Genomic DNA, 25,650 nt, shown 5'->3' with positions numbered 1-25,650 from the left:
GGAAGGAAGGAAGGAAGAGAGAGAGAGAGAGAAGGGAGGGAGGGAGGGAGGGAGGGAAGGAGGGAGGGAGGGAGGGAGGGAGGGAAGAAGGAAGGAAGGAGAAAAAGAAAGAAAGAAAGAAAAGAAAGAAAAGAAAAAGAAAGAAAGAAAGAAAGAAAGAAAGAAAGAAAGAAAGAAAGAAAGAAAGAAAGAAAGAAAGAAAGAAAGAAAGAAAGAAAGAAAGAAAGAAAGAAAGAAAGAAAGAAAGAAATCTCTTCAACAAATGGTGCTGGGAAAACGTGATAGCTACATCCAAAAGAATGAAACTAGACCATTTTATTTCACTGTACACAAAAATAAACTCAAAATGGATTAAATGCCTAAATGTGAGACCTAAAACCATAAAAATCCTAGAAGAGGGACACCTGATTGGCTCAGCCAGTGGAGCATGTGACCCTCAATCTCAGAATTGTGAGTTTGAGCCCTGTGTTGGGTGTAAAGCTTACTTAAAAATAAAATCTTTAATAAAGAAAATTCTAGAAGAGAGCACAGGCAGTAATGTCTTGACACCAGCCATCATAACACTTTTCTAGATTTGTCGCCTGGCAAGGGCAATAAAAGCAAAAATAAACTATTGGGATAACACCAAAATAAAAGGCTTCCCTGCACAGTGAAGAAACAATCAACAAAACTAAAAGGCAACCTACAGAATGGAAGAAGATATTTGCAAATGATATCTGATAAAGGGTTAGTATCGAAAATATATAAAGAATTGATAGAATCCAACACTTAAAAAATGAACAATCCAATTAAAAATGGGCAGAGAACATAAACAGACATTCCTCCAAAGAAAACAACAGATGGCCAACAGACACATGAAAAGATCCTCAATATCAGCCATTATCAGGGAAATGCAAATCATAAATACAAGAGATATCACCTCACAAAGAGATATCACATCACACCTATCAGAACAGCTGAAGTAAGAAAAACAAGTGTTGATGGGGCGCCTGAGTGGCTAGTTGGTTAAGTGTCTGCCTTCAGCTCAGATCATGACCCCAGGGTCCTGGGATTGAGCCACATGGCAGGCTCCCTGCTCAGCAGGGGTTCTTCTTCACCCTCTCCCTCTTCCTGCCACTATCCCTGCTTGTGCTTGTACACACTCCTCTCTGTCAGACAAAATATTTTAAAAAAACAAGAAAATTAAAAACAAGTATTGACAAAGACGTGGAGAAAAAAGGAACCTTCTTGCACTATCGGTGGGAATGTCAACTGATGCAGCCACTCTGGATTACTCAAAAAGTAAAAAACAGAGGTATGATCTAGGAATTGCACTACGGGTATTAGCCCCCAAAATACAAAAACACTAATTCAAAGGGACACATGCACATGTTTATAGAAGCAATATTTACAACAACAGCCAAATTATGTAAGCATCCCAAGTATTCACTGAAAGATGAATGGATAAAGAAGATATGGTGTATATATACACAATGGAATATTATCAGCCATAAAAAATAATGAAATCTTGCCATTTGCAACAACATGGCTAGAGCTATAGAGTATAATACTAAGGATAATAAGTCAGAGAAAAACAAATACCATATGATTTCACTCATATGTGGAATTTAAGGGGAAAAAATGAGCAAAAGAAAAAAGGGATACATAAACCAAGAAACAGACTCTTAGCTATAGATAACAAAACTGATGGTTACCAGAGGGGAGGTGGGTACAGGGATGGGTAAAATAAGTAATGGGAATAAAGGAGCACACTTGTCAAGATAAGCACTGTGTGATGTATGGAATTGTTGAAACACTAAACTGTACACTTAAATCTAATACAACTCAGTTTGTTAGCTATACTGGAATTTAAAATAAAATTATTATGCCAGATAGAAAAATTAGGTGTAAAATACACTTCCTAACAAACTGGGGAAAAGGTTGTCAAAAGGCTGTGGTGTTTTTTTGTTTGTTTCTTTTTTTTATTGGAGTTCAATTTACCAACATATAGCATAACACCCAGTGCTCATCCCATCAAGTGCACCCCTCAGTGCCCGTCACCCAGTCACCCCCACCCCCCACCCACCTCCCTTTCTACCACTCCTTGTTCATTTCCCAGTTAGGAGTCTCTCATGTTCTGTCTCCCTCTCCGATATTTCCCACTCATTTTCTCTCCTTTCCCCTTCATTCCCTTTCACTATTTTTTATATTCCCCAAATGAATGAGACCGTATAATGTTTGTCCTTCTCCGATTGACTTATTTCACTCAGCATAATACCCTCCACTTCCATCCATATCAAAGCAAATGGTGGGTATTTGTTGTTTCTAATGCCTGAGTAATATTCCATTGTATACATATAGGCTGTGGTGTTTTTTTTAAAGTAGCTCCTGAATTGGTGGATATAGCTGTATCTTTATGTTTAATTTTGTTTTAAGTCAATACAAGATTATTTTATGTATAGTTTACTTTCTTAGTAGTTTCCTAAATTACAGAATTTCAAATACAGAACTAACTTTTCTGGGGTGATGGGCATTAAGGAGGGCAAGTGATGTGATGAGTGAGCACTGGGTGTTATACCCAACTGATAAATTATTGAACACTACATCTGAAACTAATGAGGTATTATATGTTGGCTAATTGAATTTAAATTTTAAAAAAAGAACTAACTTTCCTAGGAAGTTTGAATATTAACTAGCAATTCAGTACCTCAGATCACTAATTTATTCATACTATATATAAGTAAAGACAGTTAAATTTCCTGTGTGATTTCTGACAGTTTAAAGATGTAGAAAATCATTAGAACAAAGATTAACATGAGAGATTTTAGGTGCTACTATATGGCTATAAACAAACATATCTCATTAACCACAATATAAACATTCTTACACAAAACACTCAATAAAATGTTCCAAATATATCAGCTCAGACCAAATACCAGTAGCATAGTTAAGTGGCACTAAGAGTACCTTCCCCAACAACTGTGGTTCTTTTTTCATTCTCCTTTTGGCCCTTACACACATTCTAGATACTGACTGCACCAAAAGACTCCATTTAGATATTAATATTGATACAATGTAGTACACTTAGTGATCTGTTCTCCAGACTCTTGCTACTGATCCCTACCATCACTTTCTACTTGCTAATTCTCTTGTTTTTAAGAGAACTGTTTAACTTTGGTGAGCTCTGTTGCTGCAATGGCAGTTTCCCTAGTATGAACTACATTTTCCATAAATCTTCCATATGCTTGAAAGGAGAACACCCCCTTGTGGACAAAAGACTAAACAACATTTCTTTGATTTTTCTCCAACAACCTAATGAGTTATTTAATCCAAAAATATATATATATAACAAATACAGATATTTTCTATTTCCATCAAGATAATCATATAGCAAAAATAAATAAATAAATAAAAATAAATAACAAAATAAAAAAAAGATAATCATATAGCACTGAAATAAAAATCTGCACAAAATTTCACTGATATAAGTACTATGCTATAAAACACAGGTAACATGATAAATATTAAATAGACATGCTTCCATTACACTTCTACTTTAAAATTTAGTGGCATGTTCTATTTTTTAGAGATCTGTTCCTTTTATAGTCATGGATTATGGCTCTGGAAATCTGCCCAGAAAATATACAGGCACTATTTAAAAATCACACACAAACAAATGGGAAATATACTCCATTGTTATAAATTTCTAAATGAATCCTCCTTATGCAAACTTTCCACAGATGATTAGTCAACACAGTGTGTGTATAAGTGGGGGTAGACAGACAAAAGAAGAGATGGCTGAGACAGGTGGAAGGAAGGTTACTAGCTCTAGCTCCCTTCTCCTTCCTATTCATTTCTATGTTATTATCCTTACATCAGTAGATCTCCAACTTTAACATACAAAAGAACAAAATGGGGCTCATTCTTAACATCATCCCCAAAAACTCTAATTTGTTAGTGGAGTTAAGGGACTTGCATTTTTAACAAGCACCCCAAATAACACTAATGCACAGGTAACTCTGTGAAACAATGTACTAGATATATATAAAGTTACCCAAAAGCCACAGGCAAGATTTTGTCCAAATCTGAAATTCTTTTGGGGTGAGAAGGAACACATGGTATTTTGGCATTATATAAGCATTACAGAACTAATATGCAAGAAGGAAATGCTAAGCTTCTTGAGATAACTATATAGCCACTGAAGGCAAAGGTATTTTGATAAACAGAGTTTAACCTTTTCTGCTTCAGAGCTCAGAGAGAAACTGAAGTTATTTTTAAGTAGTGCTTTTAATAAACAATGGGCAGAAAACTGGAGGTATTTTTAATAAGCACATCAGATTTTCCAATATGGTCATAAACAGCAATTTAAACTCATGTTTTCATTTTCACTTGTATTTACCTCCGCGTTTTTTGAGATTTTCAGTTTTCATTTTACTTCTGCTTCTAAATTCAGGCCCTTTAAAATCATCTTTGTCTTCATTCAGCACTGGCTCTGGTTGTACAATCACTGTACCTAGAATGATTTCATTTAAAAAACCATTACACATATTAAATGTGCAAATGAAGTACAAGACTTCAGTTCAGATAAAGCCAACATTGCTGGTACATAATTTTGTTTCTTTCAAGTTTTCACTACTTGTATAAGGACCTCTCAAGAATAAATAAAACAGGGAAATAATAAAAGGGCCAGGTGTCAGCAATCAGATTACTTGTTCAAATATAACTAATAAAAATAGGATAGGGGTATTATGAACTGATTATAGCAGAAATGTCTGAATAAAGTAGAAAGCCTCAGCCCAGTTATGAATTTTTATAGTGCCTATCACAAAAACTGTTTTGAGTATGAACACCCATGCTAAGTTCCAGAAGTTTATAAAATAGAAGTACCCGAAGGAAAATTTTTAAAAGACATCCTATTCTTATCATAATCCAAATCAAAGCTCATAAAAAGGTTTTTAAGGGTTTTTTATATTGCTTTGGGGGAAGACAGTGGGAGGCAATGTGAGAAGTTAATTCTGCTATTAATGCTATACCTATTCTGAGGCATTTCCCAACTAGTGTGTCAAATTTTTAGTACCTGAAAAGTCCTTAAAGAGTCTTAAACAAAAGATTGCCTATGTAAGCCCAACTGCTCTAACAATAAACTGCAGAATGAGATCGATTATTGGTCTCTATGGAAAAATTTAGAAAGAATTTACTTTCTTAGTTATAAAACATGTGAACTGAGAAGACAGGTTATTAATTTTTCATTATAATCTCTCAAGAGCAAATAAAGCAGGAGCATAGTAAAAAGAACCCAGGTCTCACATTTACCTACATTGCTGGGCTTAGTAATTGGGCATTATTGGCAACACTTAAGAAAGTAAAACCTGATAGTTTTCAGGGGTGGTCTCCCTGAAACATGGGCCTATGTTATTCAGCAAGCAGATTTTTGGCAAGGTATAGCATCTAATTATAAGTATTTCTGAGACTCTGAAAAAAAGGAGGGGAAAGCAGGCATATAGAGGACTGAGTTTTTACAAACTGGCGAATTTAGATAACCTACACACACACACAAAAAAACTATTTACAACAACCATTTCACATATATACTCTCAAAGAAGCCATAGCATTTGAGAAAGCTCAAGATTTATAATTAACAAAAAGAATTATTTCTGAAGATTCTTCTCCAAATGGAAGCAAAGCAGTAGAGTGGAAAGAGCACTCACTGGCTTTGGATTCAGGCAGACCTAGTTTCTCAATTTAAAGCTTGGAAAAGTGCCTTGAGGTCTGAATTTGTTCCTTTATCTCTACAAGTAGAAACAATAACTACCTTACAGTATTGCTTTGACAATTAAATGAGTTAGTTCTCTAAGAGCCTGGTACCTATATATACTCAAGATAGTATTATAGTAATAATAATCACCCAAATTCTACCTTATGAAATGGGTTTATTCTTGGTTTGGTGGGAGAGTTATGACTAATTCAGGTTAGAAACATCCCTTACTTTTCTCCACAGTTTCATTAAAAGAAAGATCTGAATTCCTGTATCTTGCCTCACCCAGTGACCATCATAAGGACTTGCAGTGACAACCACTGAGAATGTAACAATCCAAAATGAGTCACTTCCTACAGGACTCACATTCCCTTATTATAGTTGATTCTGCCCCTGGCCACCAACCATTGCATAAAATTGTCACGGATTATTTGAAAAGCCAAGTAAATGGTGGGCCCATTGATTTTCCTTCTATCTTTCTGCTTTCTCTCATTCATCCCTTTTCCTCATTTCATATTTCCTCTACTAAAACTCCTAATTGGTCCTAGTCAAGCAATGTCTTAAGCTCCTTCCCCCCATTTTTTTAAACTTTCATATTCCAAAATGTGTCACAAAAATATAAATGTAGACAGAGAACCAAGTTTAGTAAATACTAACTATAAATGATCTATAAGGATAAATTTGAAAATTCTGCTAAGATACTTCCATATATATTATTAATAAAGAAAGAATTTAACTTTTGACTCTGAAACACCATGATATTACAAAGACTTTTATCACTACTCTTATCATATAATCAGACTGCTCACAGACTTGGGCTATGAAACATCAAAGATTTTCATTTGACTTTTTTCCCCCAATCTAATTAACGAGGTTAAGGATAGAACTACAACAGTTGAAGGGCACGTGACAAGGTATTTTAAAGAGATAATTACAAGAAGTACATCTAAATCTATCTTTGATAATTAACTTCAGCTTTTAGTCTTAAAGAATTTAAGAATGGAATAAGATTAAACCAGAATTTAAATATTTTAAGTTTTCAGAATATTCATTATATTTTCCTCTAAAATAAGCATATTTAAATTTGCTGAACCAAAACTTAATATAAACATTTATACTAAACTTCCACATTCAAATATAATTTGGAAACTTAAATCCCTTTTCTAAAACCCAATGGAAAAAGAAAGTAAGTTTTGTTCTTTATCAAAGCTGACTGCAAATATACTAAGTTTTTAACCTCCTAACACACATTATCATTACCATTCTAATACATTTTCAGACAACTACAATTAAAATGCTAGTTTTGTTCCTTTACACACAGCTAACAGTAATCAAGTTCCAATTTTATAATGACATTTAAAAATACATTTCAACTTTAACTTCCTATGAAAAATCAACACACATTACCTTTTGGCAAGCTTTGCATAGTAATATCATTTTCTGAATTTTCATTAGAAGCATCTTCATTTACAGTTTCATCCAAAGGTTTTTCATCATCAGATTCGACATACTTTGTTACAACTGATGGTTTCCTATGAAAGAATTAAGTTCATAGAATTACGGACTTTCTGACAATTGGAATAAGAACCAAAGAACATATTTAAATTGAATGGTTGCTCTTAACCAGAGATACATATCAGACTCACCTACAGAAACACATATTTCTGTATCGTATTACTGAAAATTATGTCTCAGTAGGTCTAGGGTAGGACCAGGGTATGTTCGCTCTGAAAAAGCTACTGTGGGGGATCATGAAGGGATCTCCTCTCTAAGAATCACCACTTTAGAGATGTTAATATAAAGCAAGCTGTGTTTATTAAGAGACATTCCCACTGGTAAGAAACAACAAATGTCCAGGGCACCTGGCTGGCTCAGTCAATAGAACATCCGACTCTTAAATCTCCAGGTTGTGAGTTAAAGCCCCACACTGAGTGTGGAGCCTACTTAAAAATTTTTAAAAATGCCCAATAGAATAAACTGCAAACTTCTAATAAAATCTATACCTCACAGTATATTATGCTTTGTAAGTATGATTAGAAGTCATTTCAGTGCTTATGTACAATTCATTTTGACATTTTAACAAAGAGAAGTATTTTTACCATGCTATGATCTCCTTATAACTTCCTCATAAGTAAAATGGCTACCCCTCCTCATCATCCTGGACAATTTGACATAATCCTTAAAAACCCATATTGCCTCAGGAGGCATTCATTTCATTTTCCCCTCCGTCCATTTTGTGAGAATATATATGATCTAAAAAAAATGATCTACATATTGCAAGGGCCACTAAGGCACAATAAATCCTCCTTGGAAAATTCCAGTAAAATTCAAAGTCAGAATGAATAAATAATTGTTGAAGTTAACTGATGAATATAAGAGGATTCATTATACTATACTGTCCAGTTTGTAATGTGTATGTTTGTATAAAATAGTTTACTAAGTTAGAACAAGGGTGCTTGAATTTTATAAAAGATTATTATTCTTAGGAAAAAAAACAACCTGAAAATGTTTTCCCTTCAACATCAACCAACCTTTTTGATCGTGATGATCCTGATGATTTGGATTTTTCCGAAGAGCTAGCTCCCTAAATGTGAAAAATAAATTTAAAAAATTAATACAGCTCTCAAAGAAACATCCCTACAATTAACTATTTCCCTATACCAATATCTCTGATATAGTAATATAATGGGATATCACTTTTATGTCTAAAATATTTTTTAAAAGAAGCTTCAAAAAAACCAATTCTCATTTATTCTCAGGCTTCCTTGATTTAAGATTAATTTCCTGTTTGTTTTTTTTTTTAATTAAATTGTTACCGTTGAATTTTGTGGTATAGGATAGGATGCACTGCTGTATCAATATCCTGGTCCAAGGCAACAAATATAAAACAAAGGTATAGAAGTAATCTGATCCTAATGGATGTAGGGAGTTTTAAGGATCTAAAAACTGTCATTTTCTCTATCCTAACATATAGTACAAAGTACCTTCTACACTTTGCTTTGAAATACTATGTTTAACTTCATTTTGCCAATATACTCAGTATATTTTTTGGATTAAAATTTCTACACTAGGTGGAAAGAATCACAAAACCACAGCATAAGCCTGGGTATCATAGGTGAAGGACACTAGAATGGATTCCTATAATGATGCTTAACATACTCTAAATATCCAGTTTTGAGAGATCTCAGAACCATGGAGTCATGCCCATAACAATCACCCTAGGCACCACTATAGCAATATAATTATGTTCAAACAAATATCTGTTAGCAAGCCTTCAATTGTCTGACTTTAGGTATATTGCTAAAGTGAACCACACAATAATAAAAACAATGAACACCTTCTAAAAAAAAAAAAAAAACACCCACCCAAAATGAAGTGTCATAATGTTTTGACATAACGGTAAACTTAAACACATGCATGTATTAAAGAGAAGCAATCTGGGGTGCCTGGGTGGTACAGTCAGTTCAGTGTCCATGTCTTGGTTTTGGTTTCAGGTCATGATTTCAAGGTCATGAGACTCAGCCCAGAGTTGGGCTCCATGCTCAGCTTCTGCTCTCTCCCTCTCTCTCTGCTCCTCCCTGCTGCACTCACTTGCTCTCTTAAAACAATAAATAAATCTTAAAAAAAATCTGATAACATACACTCTAGTTGGTTATTAGCAATTAATAAATCTTTTAAATGTTTCACATTAATCTTACCTCTTCCTTGCTGTTTTCCATCATATCTGAGTTATTTCCAGAACCACCGACTTTTTCTTAAAAGAGAAGAAATAAAAAATATATCTTTTCAAAACATTATCAAACAGAACACCAATAACTACAACTCCATGAATCCATTTTTTCAGTCTATGAAGTACAACTACTCATAATACATTACTCACATTAAAATATTCTTAGAATTTTCTCCCTTGACACACTAACCCCCTTCTTCAAAAGTACTAAGTTGCTAAAAATAGTAGTTTGGTATCAAAATATTTCCTATTGTAATTTTCTAAGGTATTTTCTCTCAAAAGAAAATTTAGCCTAACAATCCAATCATAATATTAAATAAATTTTATTCCCTTCACCTAAGACACTAGAAAGGTAATAGCAAACTAAACATAAAGGAAGCAGAGGGAAAGAAATAATTAAGATTAGACCTAAATTTAATGAAACAGAATAGAAAACACAGAAAAATCACTGAAACTAAAAGTTCTTTAAAAAGATGAATTAAATTGACAAACCTTAAGCTAGACTGACAAGAAAATAAAGAGCGAAATTCAAATTATTAGAATCAGAAATTAAAAAGGGGACTTTATTAGCTAAAGAAAAAAATGGATTATAAACGAATATCATGAAAAATTATATGCTAAAATATTAGATAACAAAATACAGACAAATTAATAAACTCTAACAAAACTGACTAAAGAATAAGTACACAGTGAGAATAGACGTATAACTGAAGAGACTGAATTGGTAATCAAAAAAATACCCACAAAGAAAAGTAAAAGACCAGATGGCTTCACCACTGAAATGTACCAAAATTCAAAAGAAAGAATTCTTCACAAACTCTTCTATTATAAAAAGGAGAGATATTCACCAATTAACATTTTTGAGACCAATATCATACCAAAACCAGTAAAGGAACCACAAACAGAGAAATCTAAAGAACTCAATCACAAATATGGACAGAGAAATCCTCAACAAAGTACTAGCAAACTTCAACAGAATAAAAGACAAGTCTTTATCCCCGACTGGGAGAAAATAAATACAAAAGACATATCTGATAAAGGACTACTATCTAAAAGATACAAAGAACTCAATAATAATAAACAACATGATTAGAAATGGGCAAAATACCTGAAAACATCTTACCAGAAATACACAGTTAACATATGAGAAGATGCATGTCATGATGGAACTGGAAGTTAAAACAATCAGGTAACACTACACAATCAATGGACAAATGCAGAACAATGACAATACCAAATGTTGGTGAGGATGTGGACCAATAGAACTCTCACTCAACTGTTTTTGAAAATGGAAAATGGTACAACCACTTTGAAAGACATTTCAGCAGGTTCTTACAAAATTAACCATTCTCTTACCATATGATCCAGCAATCACATTCTTTGATATTTACACAAATAAGATGAAAACTAAATCCATTGAAAAGCCTGTACACAGATGCTTCTGAACACTTTAATTTTACATAAACACCTTTTTTATTTATATAAATGTTTTCGTAAGTACCCTTATTCATAACTGCCAAAATATGGAAATAACCACCGTTTCTTCAGAAGGTGAATGGGATAAAGTAACCCTGGTACATCCAGACAATGTAGTATTATTCAATACTAAAAAAACATAAGCTATGAAGCAATAAAGAGAGATTGAGGAACCTTGAATACATATTACCAAGAACCCAATCTGAGAAAGGAAACCTATTATAACATTATTTTGGAAACGGCAAAACTACATGAACACTAAAAGCATCAGTGGTTGCCAGGAACTAAGGGGTAAAAAAGAATGGATACATAGAATTTTTACTGCAGTGAAACTTTATGATAAAATAACGGAAGATCCATATCATGATACATGTGTCAAAAATCCTTAGAATGTATGACACCAAGAGTGAAATCTAAGGCAAAATGTGGGTTCTGTGTGATAATGACTTCTCAGTGTACAGTCATCATTGGTAACAAATATACAGCTGTGGTGCAACCTATCGAAGGTGGGAGATGCTATGCATGTGTGGGGAGGAAGATATAGGAAATCCTTCTATTTTTCATTCAACTTTTCTGAGAACCTAAACCGGTTTTTAAAAAACAAGTATATTTTAAAAGACCCTTAACAAAAGGGACTATCTTTCAAATCAAACAGAGAGGACACCCCAAAAAAATCAATAAAAACCGTTCACCCTAAAGATTTTTATTAAATCTATTCTATTTTTATGTACTTACAAATAACCACATAAAAATGAAATTAAAAAAAACAATTCAATATACACTAGCATCAAAAAGAATAAAATATTTACGAATATATTTTAAAAAAGGAGAATGGGGCAGCCCTGGGGGCGCAGTGGTTTAGCGCCGCCTGCAGCCTGGGGTATAATCCTGGAGACCCGGGATCGAGTCCCGAATCAGGCTTCCTGCATGGAGCCTGCTTCTCCCTCCACCTGTGTCTCTGCCTCTGTCTTCGCTCTCTCTGAATGAATAAATAAATCTTTAAAATAAAATAAAATAAAATAAAATAAATAAAAAAGGAGAATGACAACTTGACATTTGATAGTGAAACGTGCAAATTCCAAAGATAAACAGACAATCCTGAAAGCAGCAAGAGAAAAGATATTCGTAACATATATGGGAAGAAATATCAGATTAACAGAAGACCTCTACACACAGACTGGCAGGCCAGAGAGGGCTGGCATGATGTATTCAGGGTAATAAATGAGAAGAACATGAAGCCAAGAATACTTTAGGCAGCAAGGCTGTCATTCACAATAGAAGGAGAAATAAAGAGATTCCACGAAAAAAAAGAGATTCCAAGATAGGCAGAAACTGAAAGAATATGTGACCACTAAACTGGCTCTGCAATAAAGATTAAGAGGGAACCTGTAAAAGAAAGAGTAAGTGCAAAGAAATAAATCCAAAAAACAGGGACCAAATACGTATTATGATGACACTAAATTCATATATTTCAATAGTTAATCTGAATGTAAATGGAAATATGATCCCATGAAAAGACGCAGGGTATCAGAATGGATAAAAAAAGGAAAATCCATCTATTTGCTATCTACAAGACACTCATTTTAGACCCAGGGACACCTAGCCTGAATATAAAAGGGCAGAGAACCATTTACCATTCAAATTGGTACTCAAAAGTGAGCTGGGGTAGCAATCTTCAAATCAGAAAAACTAAAGTTTATACGAAAGACTGTAGAAAGAGATGAAGAAAGACACTATATCATACTTAAAGGGAATATCCAACAAGAAGATCAAACAATCATGAAGATTTATACCCCTAATGTGGGAGTTGCCAAGTATATCAATTAATAAACAAAGTAAAGACATACTTAGATAATAATACACAAATAGTAGGAGACTTCAACATGGCGCTTTTTACAAATCACAGAACTTCTAAGCACAACATCTCCAAAGAAAAAAGAGCTTTAAATGATACACTGGACCAGATGGATTTCACAGATATTTACAGAACTTTACATCCAAACTCAACTGAATACACATTCTTCTCAAGTGCACATGGAACATTCTCCAGAATAGACCACATACTGGGTCACAAATCAGGTCTTAACCGATGCCAAAAGTTTGGGATCGTCCCCTGCATATTTTCAGATCATAATGCTTTGAAACTAGAACGAAATCACAAGAAGAAGTTTGGAAGGATTTCAAACACGTGGAGGTTAAGGACCATCCTGCTAAAAGATGAAAGGGTCACCAGGAAATTAGAAAAGAATTAAAAAGTTTCGTGGAAACGAATGAGAATGAAGATACAACCATTCAAAATCTTGGGATACAGCAAAAGCAGTCCTGAGGGGGAAATACATCGCAATACAAGCATCTATCCAAAAAATGGAAAGAACTCAAATACAAAAGCTAACATTGCACCTAAAGGAGCTGGAGAAAAAACAGCAAATAGATCCTACACCCAGCAGAAGAAGAGAATTAATAAAGATTCTAGCAGAACTCAATGAAATAGAGACCAGAAGAACTGTGGAACAGATTAAAAAAACCAGGAGTTGGTTCTTTGAAAGAATTAATAAGATAAATCCTTAGCCTTATTAAAAAGAAAAAAGACACAGATTAATAAAATCACAAATGAAACAAGAGAGATGACAAACAATACCAAGGAAATGCAAACGATTTTAAAAACGTACTATGAGCAGCTATATGCCAACAAATTAGGCAATCTAGAAGAAATGGATGCACTTCTGGAAAAGCACAAATTACCAAAACTGGAACAGGAAGAAAGAGAAAACCTGAACAAGAAAATAACCAGCGAGGAAATTAAAGCAGTCATCAAAAACCTCCCAAGACACAAAAGACCAGGGTCACATGGCTTCTCAGGGGAATTCTATCCAACGTTTAAGAAGAAATAATAGCTATTATAGTAAAGCTATTCTGAAGGACAGAAAGGGACAGAATACTTCCCAAATCGTTTTATGAGGCCAACATCACCTTGATTCCAAAACCAGACAAAGATCCCACCAAAAAGGAGAATTACAGAACAATATCCCTGATGAACACAGATGCAAAAATTCTCAACAAGATACCAGCCAATAAGATCCAACACTACATAAAGAGGATTATTCATCATGACCAAGTGGGCTTTATCCTCCGGATAAAAGGATGGTTCAACACTCGTTTAAAGAATCAACGTGATAGATCACATCAACAGGAGACAAAACAAGAATCAAATGATCCTCTTAATAGATGCAGAGGAAGCATTTGACAAAAGACAGCATCCATTCCTGATCAAAACTCTTCAGAGTGTAGGGACAGAGGGAACTTTCCCCCACTATCTTAAAAGCCATCTGTGAAAAGCCGACAATAAATATCATTCTCAATAAGTAAAAACTGAGAGCCTTTCCTCTAAGATGAGGAACACGAAAGGGATGTCCCCTCTCAACATAGTTCTGGAAGTCCTAGCCTCAGCAAAAGAACAAAAAAAACAAGAGGCATTCAAACGGACAAAGAAGAAGTCAAACTCTCCTTCTTCACAGATGACAGGATACCGTACATAGAAAACCAAAAAGACTCCACCCCAAGATTGCTAGAATTCAAACAGCAATTCGACAGTGTGGCAGGATACAAAAATCAATGCCCAGAAATCAGTGGCGATTCTATACCCTAACAATGAGACTGAAGAAGAAATTAAATAATAATAATAATCAATTGCACCCAAAACCATAAGGTACCTAGGAATAAACCTAACCAGAGGTAAAGGACCTATACCTTAAGAACTACAGAACACTCCAGAAAGAATTTGAGAAAAACACAAAGAGATGGAAAACCATTCCATGCTCATGCATTGGAAGAATTAATACTGTGAAAATATCTACGTTATCGAAGGGCAATTTACACTTTCCATGCAATCCCTATCAAAGTATCGTGGACTTTCTTCACAGAGTTGGAACAAATCATCTTAAGATTTGTATGGAATCAGAAAAGACCCTGAATAGCCAGGGGAATACTGAAAAAGAAAACCAGAGCCGGGGGCATCACAATGCCAGATTTCAAGCTGTACTACAAACCTGTGATCATCAATACAGTGTGGTACTGGCACAAAAACAGACACATAGATCAATGGAACAGAATAGAGAACCCAGAAATGAGCTCTCAATTCTATTGTCAACTAATATTCGACAATGCAGGAAAGAATATCCACTGGAAAAAAGGACAGTCTCTTCAATAAATGGTACTGGGAATATTGGACAGCCATACGGAGAAGAATAAAACTGGACATTCTCTTACACCATACACAAATATAAACTCAAAAATGGATGAAAGATCTAAATGTGAGATAAGAATCTCTCAAAAACCTAGAGGAGAACACAGAAAACACCCTTTTTGAACTTGGACACAGTAACTTCTTGCAAGATACATCTATGAAAGCAAAGGAAATAAAGCAGAAATGAACTATTGGGACTTAAAATAAAAAGCTTCTACACAGCAAAAGAAACAGTCAACAAAACTAAAAGACAACCTAGAGAATGGGAGAAAATATTTGCAAATGATATATCAAATAAGGGGCAAGTATTCAAGATCTATAAAGAACATATCAAACTCAATACCCAAGAAACCAAAAATCCAATCATGAAATGGGCAGAAGACATGAACAGGAATTTCACTAAAGAAGACATACAAGTGGCCAACAAGCAGACGAGAAAATGCTCCACATCTCTTGCCGTCAGGGAAATACTAATCAAAACCACAATGAGATACCACCTCACACCAGTGAGAATGGTGAAAATTAACAAGACCAGGAAAAAACAAATGTTTGAGAGGATGTGGAGAAAGGGGAACTCTATTGCACTATTGATGGGAACGCAGACTGGTGCAGCCACTGTGGAAAACTGTGTAGAGGTTCCCCAAAAAGGTAAAAATAGAGCTATTCTACAACCCAGCAATTTCACTACTGTGGATTTACCCCAAAAATAGACAGATGTAGTGAAACGTTGTGACACCTGCACCCCAATGTTCATAGCAGCAATGTTCACAATAGCCAAACTGTAGAAATAGCCACAATGTCCTTGACAGATGAATGGATAAAGAAGATGTGATATATATATATATATACACACACACACACACACACACACACACACATACATACACACACACACACATACACACACACACACAATGGAATATTCCTCAGCCATTAGAAACGACAAATACCCACCATGTGCTTTGACATGGATGGAACTGGAGGGTATTATGCTGAGTGAAGACAGTCAAATGGACAAGGACAATCATTATATGGTTTAACTCATGCAGAGAATATAAGAAATAGTGAAAGGAATTATAAGGGAAAGGAGGGGAAATGAGTGGGAAAAATTAGAGTGACAAAAGATGAAAGACTCCAAACTCTGGGAAACGAACAAAGGGTAGTGGAAGGGGAGGCAGACATGGGGATGGGGTAACTAGGTGACAAGCACTGAGGAGGGCACTTGATGGGATGGGCACTGAGTGTTATACTATATGTTGGCAAATCAAACTTCAATAAAAAATTGTTTTTAATTTTAAAAAAACTTGGGGAAAAAAGGGAACATCCTCAACTAACTACAAAATACTGACAGGTTAACATCATACAAAACGGCGAAAGAGTGAATGCTTTCCTCCCCAAGATCAGAAACAAGAAAGGAAATCCACTCTTGCCACTTTTTTTTTTCCCACTCTTGCCACTTCTGTTCAATATTGTAATGGAAATTCTAGCCAGACTAAGTAGTCAAGAGAAAGAAATCAAAGGTATCAAGAATGAAAAGAATGAAGTAAAACTATCTCTCTTTAGGGATGAAATTATCTAATATATATAGAAAATCTATGGAACCCACTAAATAACTATTAGAACTAGTAAAAGAGTACAGAAAGATTGAAAAACACAAGAATATAAAAAAAATCAATTGTATTTCTACTTACTTGTAAAGAATGACCTGAAAATAAAGAAAACAATCCAACATAACATTAAGATGGCAATACTCCCCAAACTCATCTACCAATACAATGCAATTTCCTTTGAGAATCACAGCTAACTTCTTTCTAGAAATTGACAAGCTCATTATAATATTTGTAAAGAATGAAACGGGAATAGCCAGAGCAGCCTTCAAAACAAAAAACAAAATAGGAAGATTCACACTTCATGATATCAAAACTCACTATAAAACAACTGTAATTATTACTACAAATGTAAATAATACAGTGTGTTACTGGCAAAGGATAGACATACAGATCAGTCAAGAAAATTGAAAGTGTAGAAATAAAATCACATTGTCTACAACTGACTGGTTTTCTTTTTTTTTCTCCCAACTGATTTTCTTTTTTTTTTTTTTTTTTTTTAATTTTTATTTATTTATGATAGTCACAGAGAGAGAGAGAGAGAGAGGCGCAGAGACACAGGCAGAGGGAGAAGCAGGCTCCATGCACCGGGAGCCCGACGTGGGATTCGATCCCGGGTCTCCAGGATCGCGCCCTGGGCCAAAGGCAGGCGCCAAACCGCTGCGCCACCCAGGGATCCCATCCCAACTGATTTTCAATAAACATGCCAAGAATATTCAGTGGGGAAATAGTCTTTTCAACAAGTGATGCTAATATAATTGTGTATCCATATGCAAAAAGTGAACTTGGAGCCCTGCCTCACACCACATATAAAAGTTAACTCCAAATGCATAAAAGACCTAAAGAGTTAAAACTATAAAACTCTTAGGAGAAAATAAAGAGGGACGCCTGGGTTGCTCAGGGGTTGAGCATCTGTCTTCAGCTCAGGGCATAATCCTGGGATGCAGGATGAGTCCCACATCGGGCTCCCTGCAGGAAGCCTGTTTCTCCCTCTGCTTGTGTGTCTGCCTCTCTCTCTGTGTGTGTGTGTGTGTGTGTGTGTCTTTCATGAATAAATAAATAAATCTTTAAAAAAAAAAGAAGAAAATAAAGGGTAAATTGTTGTGACTTCACATTTAGTAATGAATTCTGAAATATGACACCACAAATAAACAATAAAATCAGATTACTTTATCAAAATTAAAACTTTTGTGCCTCAAAGGACACCATGAAGAAGATGAAAGACAACCACTAAAATGGAAGAAAATATTTCCAAATCATATATCTGACCCAAGTTACCAGTGACAGATGAATAACAAACTAAATATGCTATATACATACAATGGAACACTATTCAGCCTTAAAAAGGAAGGACATTTTGATACATGCCACAAAACTGATGAACCTTGAAGGCATTATGCTAGGTAAAATAAGCCAGACACAAAAGGACAAAACTATTTTACACCTCCGACTTATAGGAGTATTCTGAACTGGTCAAGATTATACAGACATAATGTAGAATGACAGTTGCCAGGGGCTGAGGAAAAGAGGATTGAAGTTAGTGCTTAATGAGTACAGAGTTTCATTTGAAGATAAAAAGTTCTAGAGAGATCAGGCAGGGCAAGATGGTGGAAGAATAGGGTCCCCAAGTCACCTGTCCCCATCAACTTACCTAGATAACTTTCAAATCATCCTGAAACCCTACAAATTCGGCCTGAAAGAAAAAACAGCTGGAATGCTACAGTGAGACGAGTTCAGGCTTCTATGAAGGTAGGAAGACAGAAAAAAATAAAGAAATAAAATAGCATCCAAGGGGGAGGGGCCCCGCGAAGAGCCGGCTAAGGCCGGGCGGCAAATGCACCCAGGACAGTAAAGCCCAGTCCTGGAGAAGCAGACACTTTACAAATCTTCCCAGATGGAAACTCGCTCCTAGGGAACTCGGGCAGGATCCCAGGAGGGGCACTGATGCCCACAGGCTCCCAGGGTCACTAAGAGAGGAACTGCGCCTGGCGGGAGACTGAGCCACGCACCAGCCGAGCTCCATAAAGGCTGGAGCACACGACTGGCGGGACCCCAGGAGCAGCTCCGGCAGAGGCTCAGGCGGAGGCTCTGTGCAGAACAAGAACTAAACCACAAGAAAAAGTTAGGAAGGATATCAAACACGTGGAAGTTGAGGACCATCTTGCTAAAAGATGGGTCAACCAGGAAATTAGAGAAGAATTAAAAAGATACATGGAAACTAATGAGAATGAAGATACAACTGTTCAAAATCCTTGGGATACAGCAAAAGCAGTCCGGAGGGGAAAATACATTGCAATAAAAGCATCCATCTAAAAACTGGAAAGAACTAAAATACAAAAGCTAATCTTGCACCTAAAGGAGCTGGAGAAAAACCAGCAAAAAGATCCTACACCTAGGGCAGCCTGGGTGGTGCAGTGGTTTAGCGCCACCTGCAGCATGGGGTGTGATCCTGGAGACCCAGGATCTAGTCCTGCGTCACACTCCCTGCGTGCAGCCTGCTTCTCCCTCTGCCTGTGTCTCTATGAATAAATAATTTTTTAAAAAAAAGATCCTACACCTAGCAGAAGAAGAGAATTAATAAAGATTTGAGCAGAACTCAATGAAATAGAGACCAGAAGAACTGTGGAACATATCAACAAAACCAGGAGTTGGTTCTTTGAAAGAATTAATAAGAGAGATCAAACATTAGCCAGCCGTATTAAAAAGAAAAGAGAAAAGACTCAAATTAATAAAATCGTGAATGAGAAAGGAGAGGTCACCACCAATACCAAGGAAACACAAACGATTTTAAAAACTTATTATGAGTGGCTATACGCCAATAAATTAGGCAATCTAGAAGAAATGAATGCATTTCTGAAAAACCACAAACTACCAAAACTGGAACAGGAAGAAATAGAAAACCTGAACAGGCCAATAACCAGGGAGGAAATGGAAGCAGTCATCAAAAACCTCCCAAGACACAAGAGACCAGGGCCAGATGGCTTCCCAGGGGAATTCTATCAAACGTTTAAAGAAGAAACCATACCTATTCTACTAAAGCTGTTTGGAAAGAAAGAAAGAGACGGAATACTTCCAACTCGTTCAACGAGGCCAGCATCACCTTAATTCGAAAACCAGACAAAGACCCCAACAAAATGGAGAATGATAGACCAATATCCCTGAGGAACACACATGCAAAAATTCTCAACAAGATACTAGCCAACAGGATTCAACAATACATTAACAAGATTATTCACCATGACCAAGTGGGATTTATTCCCGGTATGCAAAGCTGGTTCAACACTCGTAAAGAAAGCAATGTGATTGATCGTATCAGCAAGAGAAAACAAGAACCATATGATCCTCTCAATACATGCGAAGAAAGCATTTGACAAAATACAGCGTCTATTCCTGGTCAAAACTCTTCAGAGTGTAGGGATAGAGGGAACATTCCTCAGCATGTTAAAAGACATCACAAAAAGCCCACAACAAATATCTCAATGGGGAAACACTGGGAGCCCTTCCCCTAAGATCAGGAACACGACAGGGATGTCCTCTCTCACCAGTGCTATTCAACATAGTACTAGAGTCCTAGCATCATCAATCAGGCAACAAAAAGAAATAAGGCATTTAAATTCGCAAAGATGACAACAAACTCTCCCTCTTCCCAGATGACATGACACTGTACATAGAAAACCGCCAAGAGGGGATCTGTGGGTGGCTCAGCGGTTTAGCGCCTGCCTTTGTCCTAGGGAGTGATGCTGGAGTCCTGGGATCGAGTCCCACGTCGGGCTCCCGTGGAGCCTGCTTCTACCTCCTCTTGTGTCTCTGCCTGCCCCTCTCTCTCTCTCTCTCTCTCTCTCTGTCTCTCATAAATAAATAAATAAATAAATAAATCAATCAATCAATCAATCAATCAATCAATCTTTAAGAAAAATAAAAAGAAAACCCCAAAGAATCAACCCCAAGATTACTAGAACTCACACAGCAATTCAACAGTGTGGCAGGATACAAAATCAATGCCCAAAAATCAGTGGCATTTCCATACACTAACAATGAGACTGAAGAAAGAGAAATGAAGGAGTCAGTCCCATTTACAATTGAACCAAAAGCATACGATACCTAGGAATAAACCTAACCAAGGAAGTAAAGCATCTATACCCTAAAAACTACAGAACATCTCTGAAAGAAATTGAGGAAGACACAAAGAGATGGAAAAATATTCCATGCTCATGGATTGGCAGAATTAATATTGTGAAAATGTCAATGCTACCCAAGGCAATTTACACGTTTAATGCAATCCCTATCAAAATACCATGGGCTTTCTTCAGAGAGTTAGAACAAATTATTTTAAGATTTGTGTGGAATCAGAAAAGACCCCGAATAGCCAGGGGAATTTTAAAAAAGAAAACCGTATCTGGGGGCATCACAATGCCAGATTCAGGTTGTACTACAAAGCTGTGGTCATCAAGACAGTGTGGTACTAGCACAAAAACATACACATAGATCAATGGAACAGAATAGAGAACCCAGAAGTGGACCCTCAACTTTATGGTCAATTAATATTCATCAAATCAGGAAAAACTATCCACTGAAAGAAAGACAGTCTCTTCAATAAATGGTGCTCGGATAATTGGACATCTACATGCAGAAGAATGAAACTTGACCATTCTCTTACACCATACACAAAGATAAACTCAAAATGGATGAAAGATCTAACTGTGAGACAAGATTCCATCAAAATCCTAGAGGAGAACACAGGCAACACCCTTTTTGAACTTGGCCACAGCAACTTCTTGTAAGGTACATCCATGAAGGCAAGAGAAACAAAAGCAAAAATGAATTATTGTGACTTCATCAAGATAAGAAGCTTCTGCACAGCAAAAGAAACACTCAACAAAACTAAAAGACAACCTACAGAGTGGGAGAAGAAACTTGCAAATGACCTATCAGATAAAAGCTTCATATCCAAGATCTATAAAAAACTTATTAAACTCCACAGCAAAGAAACAATCCAATCATGAAATGGGCAAAAGACATGAACAGAAATCTCACAGAGGAAGACATAGACATGGCCAACAAGCACAGGAGAAGATGTTCCACATCACTGGCCATCAGGGAAATACAAATCAAGACCCCAATGAGATACCACCTCACACCAGAGAATGAGAATGGTGAAAATTAACAAGACAGGAAACAACAAATGTTGGAGAGGATATGGAGAAAGGGGAAGCCTCTTGCACTGTTGGTGGGAATATGAACTGGTTTAGCCACTCTGGAAGACTGTGTGGAGGTTCCTCAAAGAGTTAAAAATAGACCTGCCCTACGACCCAGCAATTGCATTCTTGGGGATTTACCCCAAAGATTCAGATGCAATGAAACGCCGAGACACCTGCACCCCGATGTTTATAGCAGCAATGGCCACAATAGCCAAACTGTGGAAGGAGCCCCGGGGTCCATCAAAAGATGAGTGGATAAAGAAGATGTGGTTTATGTATACAATGGAATATTACTCAGCCATTAGAAATGACAAATACCCACCATTTGCTTCGACGTGGATGGAACTGGAGCTTAGTATGCTGAGTGAAATAAGTCAGTCGGAGAAGGACAAACATTATATGTTCTCATTCATGTGGGGAATATAAATAATAGTGAAAGGGAATATAAGGGAAGGGAGAAGAAATGTGTGGGAAATATCAGAAAGGGAGACAGAACGTAAAGACAGCTAACTCTGGGAAACGAACTAGGGGTGGTAGAAGGGGAGGAGGGCGGGGAGTGGGAGTGAATGGGTGACGGGCACTGGGGGTTATTCTGTATGTTAGTAAATTGAACACCAATAAAAAATAAATTTAAAAAAAAAAGAAGAAGATGTGTTCTATGAATACAATGGAATATTACTCAGCCATTAGAAACGACAAATACCCACCATTTGCTTCGATGTGGATGGACCACCAAGGTATTACGCTGAGTGAAATAAGTCAATTGGAGAAGGACAAACATTATATGGTCTCATTCATTTGGGGAATATAAAAAATAGTGAAAGGGAATAAAGGGAAAGGAGAGAAAATGAGTGAAAAGATCAGTGAGGGTGATAAAACATGAGAGACACCTAACTCTGGGAAATGAACAAGGGGTAATGGAAAGGGAGGTAGGCAGTGGGATGGGATTACTGGGTGATGGGCACTGAGGGGGGCACTTGGCGTGATGAGCACTGGGTGTTATGCTATATGTTGGCAAATTGAACTCCAATAAAAAAAATTAAATTCAAAAGGGAAAATAAAGAGTACACTTATCACATTATTCAATGTACAAAAACGTTGAATCACTATATTGTATACCTGAAAGTAACATAATGCTGTAGGTTAACTATATTGCAATTAAAATCTTTTAAAATTATTTTTAAAAATTTCTAGAGATAGGAGGCGGTGATGTTTGCACAATGTTAAGAATGTACTTAATGCTAGAGAACTGTATACTCAAAATTGATTAAAATGGTAAATTTAATCATAATAAAAAGTTTAGAGTATATAAAGGATTCTAAAAATCAATAATAAAAACAAATACCCACATAAAATTTGGGCAAAGGATTACCAAATTACCAACAAGCACATGACAAGATGCTCAATATCATTAGCCATGAGGTAAATCAAAACCAAATCCAAAATGAGACACTACTTCAGATGCACTAGGAAGGCTAAAATCAAAAGTCGGATAATAATTGTTGGCATGGATACAGAGAAATCAGAACCCTCATACATTGCTAGTGGGAATATAAAAAGTTGCAGCAACTTTGGAAAACACTTTGGCATTTCCTCAAGACTTAACATAAGTACCATATAACCCAGCAATTCTACTCCTAAGTATATACTCAAGAAAAATGAAAATATACTGCCATACACAAACTTGTTCACAAATGTTTATAGTAGGATTATTCATAATAGCCAAAAGGGGAAACAAGACAAATATCCATGAACAGATTAAACAAATGTCATATGAGAGAATGTTATTTGGCCATAAAAGAAATGAAGTATTAAAACATGCTACAACATAGATAAACTTTGAGCACATTACACTAAGTGAAAGAAGCCAGTCACAGAGGATCACGTATTACACAATTCCACTCATAAGAAAAGTCCAAAACAGGGAAATCCATAAAGTCAAGAAAGTAGATTAGCAAGGGTGCTTGGGCCGGGGGGGGGGGGGTTCTTTTGAGGTGATAAAAATGTTATACCATTAACTATGGTGATGGTTACACATATCTGTGAAATACAAAAACTACTTAATTGTATACTGTGAATGGGTAAATTTCATGCTATATAAATCATATCTCAATAACAGTGTTAAAAGTGTTATTAGTCATTAGGGAAATGCCAATTAAAACCACAAGATAGCACTATCAGAATATATTAAATTAAAAAGGAAATAGTGGTAATACCAAATGCTGGTGTAGATGCAGAGAAACTGCATCTCTCATACATTGCTTTGAGAATATAAAAGTAATGTGTCCTCTCTAAAACTCACTTTACAGTTTACAAGTATCTTAAACAAGCTACCATCGTATGACCCACCAACAGCACTTCCAGGCATTTATCCTAGAGAAATGAAAATGTTCACGCAAATGTTCACAAGCAGTTGTATTTGTAATAGCTCAAATATGTTATCAGCCCAGACGTCCTTTAAAGAAACTGTGCTATATCCATACTGTGGAACACTACTACACTGCAATAAAAAGGAAATAACTACTGGTACATGCTGCAACTCAAGATGAATCTCTACAGAATTACGTGAAGTGAAAAAACCAAATCCTAATATGTACATTCATATTATTCCATTTATGTAACATGTTTGAAATGATAAAACTTTAGAAATGGAGGACAGATTAGTGATTGCCAGGATTTAGGCCTGGGTAGGAGTCAGGCTAAGGAGGTGAGTATGATTATGAAAGGGCAAGATGAGTAATCTGTGAGGGTGGATATGTGACTGTGAAGGTGGGTATGTGAATCAACTCAAGTAATAAAATTGTATAAAACTTAGTAAACCCACACAAGTACAAGGAAAACGTAGAAAATCTGAGTCTGACTGGTAGATAGATACCAATAACTTGATTACAGTAATATATTATAGTTTTATAAAATGTTATCATTTTGATGAAAATGGACAAAGTATATATAAGACCTCTGTATTAGTTGTTATAACTGCATGTGAATCTATAATTATCTGAATATATATAAATATATATGTCGCTGTAAAAAACTGCCAGAAAACTAGGAAAAGAAGGAAACATTCTCAACTTGATAGAGTATTTATAAAAACTATTTATAGAGAAACGATCATACTTAATGGTAAAAAAGTGAATACTTTACCACCAAATTCAGAAACACCAAGAGAAGGTCTACCATCACCATTCTTCTTCAAGATAAAAATGGAAAATACAAAAACTCTTGCCCAGCATAATGAGGCAAGAAAAGGAATTAAAATGCACACAGATGAAAGGAAAAAATAAAACTGTCCCTATTTTCAGACAAGATTAAGTAGAAAATTCCAAGGAATCTACAAGACAAAAAAAGAGAACAAACAAAAATCCTCCCTCCAGCAAGTCCACAGGATTCAAGGTCAACATAAAGAGAATTCCTACATATCTGCATTAAGCAAATAAAATTTAAAATACAAATAGCAACAGAATTTAAAGTAGCACCCCAAATACCAGAAGTAATTTAGCTAAAAATCTAACGAAATATGTGCAAGATTAGTATATAGGTAACAACAAAACACTGGGCCCACTGAGAATTTCTATTGATTTTTTTTCCCTGAGCACGGGTTACACATTCTTATTCTTTGCATGTGTTTGAGGACTATACAGTTTTATTGGGGAAAGGCTATG

General features: G+C 35.8%; 1 protein-coding gene across 10 annotated transcripts in view; it reads right to left on the bottom strand.

Moving 5' to 3' along the window:
* The window catches only part of ATRX (ATRX chromatin remodeler), a 333,086-nt gene that overhangs the window by 221,638 nt on the left and 85,798 nt on the right, over positions 1 to 25,650 (bottom strand). For 5 of the 10 annotated variants that reach the window (XM_072816161.1, XM_072816162.1, XM_072816159.1 and 2 more), the window contains 4 exons: positions 9,433 to 9,488; positions 8,266 to 8,318; positions 7,142 to 7,266; positions 4,379 to 4,492 (listed from right to left, as the gene is read on the bottom strand). In XM_072816161.1, coding sequence (XP_072672262.1) covers positions 4,379 to 4,492; positions 7,142 to 7,266; positions 8,266 to 8,318; positions 9,433 to 9,488 — 348 coding nt within the window. The remainder of the gene's footprint in view (positions 1 to 4,378; positions 4,493 to 7,141; positions 7,267 to 8,265; positions 8,319 to 9,432; positions 9,489 to 25,650) is intronic. The other 5 variants (XM_072816168.1, XM_072816165.1, XM_072816170.1 and 2 more) reach the window with 1 other exon arrangement.

This window comes from Canis lupus, chromosome X (genome assembly GCF_048164855.1).
Source record: "Canis lupus baileyi chromosome X, mCanLup2.hap1, whole genome shotgun sequence".
Classification (NCBI taxonomy): Eukaryota; Metazoa; Chordata; class Mammalia; order Carnivora; family Canidae; genus Canis; species Canis lupus.
Note: the sequence above shows the minus strand (reverse complement) of the source record. Positions and strands in the feature narration are given on the sequence as shown.